We start from the raw sequence: 8,067 nt of genomic DNA, 5'->3' as shown, positions 1-8,067 counted from the left end.
ACAAATTTTATAGCAATAATAGAACTGGGTGTTTTTTTCCTCTTTTTTTTTTTTTTTTTTCTGTTAAGATCATGCTTTTGCTTTAATATCCTTAATGGTACTTCATGGGTTTCTATTTCTTTTCTCTGAATAAGGCCTATTCTGAAGAGTCTTAGGTTTATTTACCTAAGACTTACCCCTTGTCCTGTCACTACAGAACCTAGTCCCCTCCCAGCTTCCTTGTAGCCCCTTCAGGTACTGGAAGTCTGCAATAAGGTCTCCCCGGAGCCTTCTCTTCTCCAGGCTGAACAAGCCCAACTCTCTCAGCCTGTCCCCGTAGCAGAGGGGCTCCAGCCCTCAGAGCATCTTCGTGGCGTCCTCTGGAGTTGCTCCAATTGATTGATATCCTTCTTATGCTGAGTGCTCAAAGGCTGAACTCAGAACTCCAGGTGGGGTCTCACTAGAGTGGAGAATCCCCTCCCTCTATCTGCTGGCTACACTTTCCTGGATATAGCCCAGGTTACGGTTGGCTTTCTGGGCTGCCAGCGCGCACTGCCAGCTCATGTCCAGCTTTTCACCAACCAGTACCCCCAAGTCCTTCTCCTCAGGGCTGCTCTCTATCCACTCTCCACCCAGCCTGTACTTGTGCTTGGGATTGCCCCAACCCAGGTGCAGGACCTTGCACTTGGCCTTGTTGTACTCCATGAGGCTGGCACGTTACCAGCCTGGTCAGGTCCCTCTGGATGGCATCCCTTCCCTCCAGCGTGTCGAACGTTTTGCACAATCCAGGTAAATGACATCAGTTGCCCGTATTTCATCCAGGAAGGCCCTGACCCTGTTGTAGAAGGCCATCATTTTTGTCAGGTGCGATCTGCCCGTGGTGAAGCCATGTTGGCTGTCATCAAACACCTCAGATTTTTCCATGTGCCTTAGCATGGTTTCCAGGAGGATCTGCTCCATGATCTTGCCAGGCACAGAAATGAGACTGACTGTCCTGTAGTACCCTGGATCCTCTTCTTTTCCCTTTTTAGAGATGGGGATTATATTTTCCCATTTTCAGTCAGTGGGAACTTCACCAGACCGCCATGACTTCTCAAGTATGATGGATTGAGCTTTCACAACCTCATCTGCTAGTTCTTTCAGGACCTGCGGATGTATTCCATCAGGTCCCAAGGACTTGTGTACCTTCAGGTTCCTCAGGTGTTCTCAAACCTCTCTAACCATGGATGTATCTCCATTCTTCCAATCCCTGCCCTTGCTTTCCGTGACTCTGGGGGTATGGCTCACATCCTTGCCAGTGAAGACTGATGCAAAAAAATCATTGAGCACCTCTGCCTTCTCCATATCCTGGGAAACCAACTCTCCCGTTTCCTTCCACAGAGGGCCCACATTTTCCCTGATCATCAATGCACTTACAGAAGCCCTTCTTGTTGCCTTTTATGTCCCTGGACAGGTTTAATTCTGTCAAGGCTTTAGTATTTCTAACCTGATCCCTGGCTTTTCAAACAACTTCCCTGTAATCCTCCCAGGCTCCCTAGCCCTGCTTCCACCAAGAGTAGGCTTCCTTTTTGTGCCTCACTTTGTCCAGGAGCTGCTTCTTCATCCACACAGGCCTCCTGGCATTTTTACTTGAATTCCTCTTCATTGGGATGCATTACTTCTGAGCTTTGAGAAGAAGATCCTTGAATACTTCCCAGCTTTCTTGGGTCCCTCTTCCCTCCAGGGTCTCATCCCAAGGAACCTTGCCAATCAGTTCCCTGAAGAGGCTAAAGTCTCCTGAAGGCTAAGGTAGGGAGCTTGCTGCACAGCCTCCTCACCTCCTTAAGGATCTCAAACTCCACCATTTCATGGTTGCTGCCACCAAGCCTGCCCCTGGGCTTCACATTCCTGACCAGCCCCTCCCTGTTCGTGAGAACAAAGTCCAGTATGGCATCCGTCTTCGTCAGCGCCTCTATCACTTGGATAAGAAAGTTGTCATCGATGCATTCCAGGAACCTCCTGGCTTGCTTGTGCCCTGCCGTGTTGTCCCTCCAACAGGTGTCGGGGTGGTTGAAGTCCCCCATGAGGACCAGGGTTTGTGAGTGTGAGGCTGCTGCTGTCTCTGTAGAGGGCCTCATCCACTTGCTCATCCTTGCCAGATGGCCTATAGCAGACTTCTACTACAGTATCCCCTCTCCCTGTCCTCCCTTTAATCCTGACCCATAAGCTCTCGGTCAGCTCCTCATCCATCTCCAGATGGAGTTCCACATACTCCAACTGCCCTCTGACATAGAGAGCAATGCCTCCTCCATGTCTCCCCTGCCTGTCCTTCCCAAAGAGCCTGTATCCTTCCATTCTGACACTCGTCATAGGAGCTGTCCCACCATGTCTCCACGATGCCAATGAGGTCACAGCCCCTGATGTGTGTGCACACCTCTAGCTCCTCTTGTCTATTCCCCAGGCTCTGTGTGTACGCATAGAGGCATTTAAGATGGGCCCCTGATTACGTTGGCTTGCTGACTGGAGCAGCTGGAATTCTCTTGTTTTGTTTGCCAGGGGCTTTCCTGGCCATAATTAGTCTGGAAGACTAAATTGTGCTATAAGCTATATGGAGGTGCCCCCAGCCTCCTGCTTAAAACCATAGGAGTGCTGAGGCTGCAAAGGCAGAATATAGCTACGAAGTTCTTTAAACTTAAACATTCCTCATTCTTGTCCTCAATTGCAGAATCTTTTGGCTGAGAAGGTGGAACAGCTGATGGAGTGGAGCTCAAGGCGCTCAGTCATCCGCATGAACGGAGACAAATTCCGAAGATTTGTGAAGGCTCCACCTCGTAACTACTCTGTGATAGTGATGTTCACTGCTCTCCAGCCGCAGCGGCAATGCTCTGTTTGCAGGTAATTTATACTTTAGTGATCTTTTTCATCTTCCTCACCAGTTTTACTCAGTGTGCAATACACTGAGTAGGATTGTTCTTCACATAGGATAAATGCTTACTATTTAACAGGCTCACGTGTTTCTTAAAGCATCTTTTCAGATTACTTTTCAGATACTTTTCAGATTAAAAGCTGCCTTTTAATCTGTATGTCAAATATTAGCAGTATTTCTAGGGTTGGTTTTTATTAAATTACAGTTGAGTAAAATATACCCAACTGAGGAAGAGTTTCTCTTTAAGAAATCTGCTTTATTTTATCAGTCAACCATAATCTTTCCAAAGACATTGTGTGACAAAAGTGATTCATTACCATTTAATAGTATGACACTTCAGTGATTTCTTAAGAGATGTCCAAGGCTCTGATGCAGATGTGAATTACCCTGTGATTTCACACCTTTGGACAGTTCTTGTGTACAAGCACCCTTTTCTATGAGGACATGCTTATTGTGGAATATTGACTGGCACTGCACTGGCACTGTTCTGGTGGCTCTTTTTGGACTGCATGTTAGAGTGGCTCTGATATTCTTCTATGTTCAAGATCCTCCTCTGCAAGTTCTTAGTTCAATAAGTTAATCCAAAAATGACTAATGATAGACATGGAAATGGGGTCAAGGGACCGAAAAGTAGTCATGCACTTAATTACCTTACTAAATCAGAAACTGAGCTAATAAAACCTTCTTCAGCCAAAATATTATAAATTGTCTTAAATAATAGATGGGATATTTGTGCAGAGATTTCTAAACTGTATTTAAATAGGCAGCAAAAGAGTCTGTAGAACTGTGAAATACATAAGCTGTATATGAAGAAATATTCTTTCTTGGCTTTATATAGGTGCACTTTAAACAACACAGAATTGGTTGATGTAGCAGCCTGTTAGATTTCTGAGGTGTTGGAATGCGGCATTTACAATACAGACTTTTAACTTTTGTACCTGTAGTCATATACAATTTTTATTAGATACTTTTAATAGATTAATTTTTTGTCATTGAAATCACTTGGTCAGTTTTGAGGGAGAGTATGGTGAAGGAGTATGTACAGAAGCTTCTGAACATTCTTAAGTCAAAGGAATTTTTTCTTTAAAACTTCCAGTACTTGGTGGTTGTTACTTCTTCTTTATGTTGCCAGAGTTCAGCTTCAGGAGATACGTGTTGAATGTTTACCATACTTTTTTTTAATCATTCCTTATTTTCCTACCTAGTAGATAAGGGTACAGGAGACACACTAAGTTCAGCTTTATAAGGGTCAGTGTATTCATCATTATAATGGCCATAGCAAATGCTTTCTCCGTGTTCTGTACAGCTCTTTTGCAGGGTATGTGAAAACAACATAAATATTGCTGTTATTAAGGAAGTTAATTTTGCTTACAGCTGTATATTGCTTACTGTACTGAAAAAGAGCTTATAAACCTCACACTGTAATATACCAAGCTAGCCATTTATGTACAGAAGCAACTGAAAATCGTTAAGCACAAAATGAAGGAAAAAATCAACATACTGATTTTGGTTGGGTTTGTTTAAATAAATGTGAAGTTGTGATCCACTTTTTCATGTGAAATAAAAGGAATTTAATGAGGTTGATCATACTGCACATAAAACCATTATCAGGAAAATCAACGTTTTCAAATCAATGGCTAATTAATGGGCAGGAGCACTGAAATGTGTGCATTACTTTATTGTTAAGCTATTCACTAGCCGCTTTGCCAAAAGGAAAAATAGATTTTTAACTTAATCTGTAATGTTCTGTGAGGATGCTTTTGTCCAATATTTAAGTTTAACTGTTACTCATCAAAATATTTTCAAACAATTGCATGTAGAAAAATCAGTGTCATATTTCAAATACAAAAAAGTACCTAGACTGAAATCTTGAAGTAAGTGTCAGAAGAATCAGTACTTCCCCCCCCCACACTTAAAAATTGATCTTGGTTAGTTTATGCACCATGGGATTATCTAAAAAAATGCTTTTGTCTTTTTTCTTTGGTGGCTAGATTTGACATTTCAGTTTTTTACCTCTTCTAAATGTGCAGTTTATAAAGAACAGGGAAACGGTATTTTCCAAATGGAAAAAAAGATGTTTGTGTGCTGCTGTTTCATCGAGCTACGTCAAATGCTAAGCATGAAAAACACAGCATTATAAAAATAAAACCCCAAAAAAACAACAGAATGGGGAGCAATGTTATGAAATGTGGTCCTCTTCTGGAGAAGAACAATGAAAACGGGTTGTTATTAGAGCAGGCCATTACAGATACGCACATCTGAGGCCAGAAGTGATCATGGGTGTCCTATCTTGTTAAAATAAACTATATTCTTTCTGTGTCAGATTTTGCATTTGGTTATATTTACAGCATTTGTTGTTAAAATGAGCCTCTGCTTACAGTAAAGTCAGTGTGACTTTCCTGGCAGTTGCTTTGAATGATTGTGCCACCAAAGATGGAGAGGTAGCTCCTTGCAGTCAGAAAGTCAGCATCACTTTTGACACTCTTCAAAGTGAAAGCGGTCACTTCAGTGATCCAAGTTCTCTACCAGATTAAGGACTAGCGGGCTTGTCCTTTGCTGAAAAAAGCTGTAGTTTGGACGTTGTCTAGAGGGTACGAAGGAAGAATTCCCCCCTCCGCCTCCACATCCTTTTTAATGTCAGAGAAGTTCCAAGTTTCGGATAAAACTTGAGGTGATCTCAGCCAAGTCTTAAAGTGCTTGGAGGCATGATATGTAAACATAGAGTCAGAATCATAGAATCATGGAATGGTTTGCTAGACCAAGTTGCTCACAGCCTCATCCAGCCTGGCCTTGGACACTTCCAGGGATGGGGCATCCACAGCTTCTCTGGGCAACCTGTGCCAGCCCCTCACCACCCTCTCCAGGAAGAATTTTTTCCTGATATCCAATCTAAATCACCCCACTTTCAATTTAAACCCATTACCCCTTGTCTTGTCACTACAGCCCCTTGTAAGAAGTCCCCCCCGGCTTCCTTGTAGCCCCTTCAGGTACTGGAAGGCTGCAGTAAGGTCTCCCCGGAGACGTCTCTTCTCCAGGCTGAACAAGCCCAACTCTCCCAGCCTGTCCCCATAGCAGAGGGGCTCCAGCCCTCGGAGCATCTTCCCGACCTCCTCTGGACTCGCGCCAACCAGTCAATATCCGTCTGATGTTGGGGGCTCCACAGCTGGATGCAGCACTCTAGGTGGAGTCTCACAAGAGCAGAGCAGAGGGGGAGATTCCCCTCCCTTTCCCTGCTGGCCACACTTCTCTGGATACAGCCCAGGATACGGTTGGGCTTCTGGGCTGCCCGTGCACACTGCTGGCTCATGTCCAGCTTTTCATCCACCAAAACATCTTAAAAAAACCTTGGTTATCCATATAGCAAGGACCTACATGTGGAAAGCTGACAAAACTTGTCTGAGAGAATCCAAGGCTTTTCTGTGTGCAGCAAGGACATTGTAACATCAATCATACAAAGCACTTACCTGTTATGATCTGTGAAAGTTTATGGAGATAAAACCAACTTACTCTTAAAATGCCCCATACAAGGAAGTCCCTGGGACTCCACATATTTGGACAAAACTTTTGTATGTAAAAAATACCCTTTCAGTGAAAGGAGCTCGTCTTTGTTTTAGTAAAACCAAAGCATATTGTGTGTTTTATAGGTATTCTCTAGCTGAAGTTACTTAACATACGATCTCTTTTTCCAATGGAAGGAGGAGGGTTTCTTTATCAGTGCAGGAGATGAATACATAATCTTATGTATCATCCTTAGAAAGATCAATTAGAAAAATTTTTTTTGAATGCTTTGTTTGTCAATTTTTTAAAACTTACCTGTTCATCCAATGCTAGACTTGTTTGTCCTGGTATACATCATATTGTTGTATTTAATGTTTTCCTTTACTTATTTTTACTTGATATAATTGTATAATTTTCAACATTATCCCTTTTCAAAATATACTTTTACAAGTTAGAAATTGTATGTCTGCATTTCTGATTAGAATTTCTTCTATGCCCAAGAGAAATAAGGTTGATTTATAGGTGTTCCTAAAAGACAACTACCAGTTTGCTGTCTTTGAGACAGAGATTGGTTCTGTATTAATCTTAATGAAATATTTTGACTGTGAACTGGAAAATGTATCTGTAGGTAGCCTGAATCAATCCAGTTCTGACACATGAAGGCTTCTGTAAACCAGCAGCTCTGTATATATGTTAGTAGTGCCTGTAGTCATGCCTCTGGAGTTTTTAAAGGAAATTCTTTTTTTATCCTAAAGCAGAATTTGGAGTACATTTCTGTCCGGCTTTGTGGACAAGGAAGTTTCAATTTTCTGGTCCAAAAAAATATTGAAAGCCATCTCATCCCTTCACAACTGTGTAACTGGTAGCATGAATGTCAGTTTTGCTGTTGACACAATTGTTTAGGTTCAATATGACATAGCTGGGATGGAGAGTTGAATTAACCATAACAGATTAGATATGTGCTGTTGAATGTGGAGTCGTTGGTGGGGGTGGCATGTATTTCTAACAGTTGAAGATGCAGGGGTTTTTCCATGCGCATTTGAAAACGTGTTTGATTAAACACTTTAGTTCCCTGGAAATTAAACTTGGTTAGTCTTAATTAACTTTACAAGTTATTACTATTCTTGGTGTATATACTCTGCATCAGCACACTGGAAGCAGATACTAAAGGGTCCTTTGATGTATTGTGATGATGAATTGGTTGGGATGTTTTTGGTTTGGATGAACAGTCAGAAATAATCTAACTCTAAACAGTGACTCCTCAGGATATAAGACCAGCTTCCCTTTTTCCTTTGTGCTCAGGTATTCACTTAGCTAGATAGTTTCTCTCTGTTACCCATATCAGTCACACTACTGAAAAAATTACTTATGTATGTAAGAAGGAGAACAAAAGGCTGGTTACTCTGACAGTAGCATCTTCATGGAGATGAAGAGACTGTTTCTCAGCCTGTACTTTTTACTGCATCGAGACAAACGGTAACTGCCAGTTTGACTTGAATGCTTTTTTGGGTGAAAATTCTCTTCCAGCTTTTCTGGTCTTCGTCTTCTCACCTCTTGCAGTCTGTTCTCCCTTTTTATTATCACTACATTTTCCCAAAGGGATCAGCACCATTTTCCCAAACAGACTTCAACGACACTCCCACTGCTTCACTTGATTGAGTATTAGCACTTTGATTTTGCACATG

General features: G+C 42.2%; 1 protein-coding gene across 1 annotated transcript in view; it reads left to right on the top strand.

The window, feature by feature from the left end:
- Positions 1-1,826: 1,826 nt before the first annotated feature.
- The window catches only part of TUSC3 (tumor suppressor candidate 3), an 85,191-nt gene continuing 78,950 nt past the window's right edge, over positions 1,827-8,067 (top strand). Inside the window, exons 1-2 of the mRNA XM_010161015.1 lie at positions 1,827-1,949; positions 2,684-2,853. Of these exons, the coding sequence (XP_010159317.1) occupies positions 1,827-1,949; positions 2,684-2,853 (293 nt within the window). The remainder of the gene's footprint in view (positions 1,950-2,683; positions 2,854-8,067) is intronic.

The sequence above is a fragment of the Eurypyga helias genome, unplaced genomic scaffold (genome assembly GCF_000690775.1).
Source record: "Eurypyga helias isolate BGI_N326 unplaced genomic scaffold, ASM69077v1 scaffold71, whole genome shotgun sequence".
Classification (NCBI taxonomy): Eukaryota; Metazoa; Chordata; class Aves; order Eurypygiformes; family Eurypygidae; genus Eurypyga; species Eurypyga helias.
The sequence above is the reverse complement of the archived record's forward strand: the minus strand, read 5'-3'. Positions and strand labels throughout refer to the sequence as shown.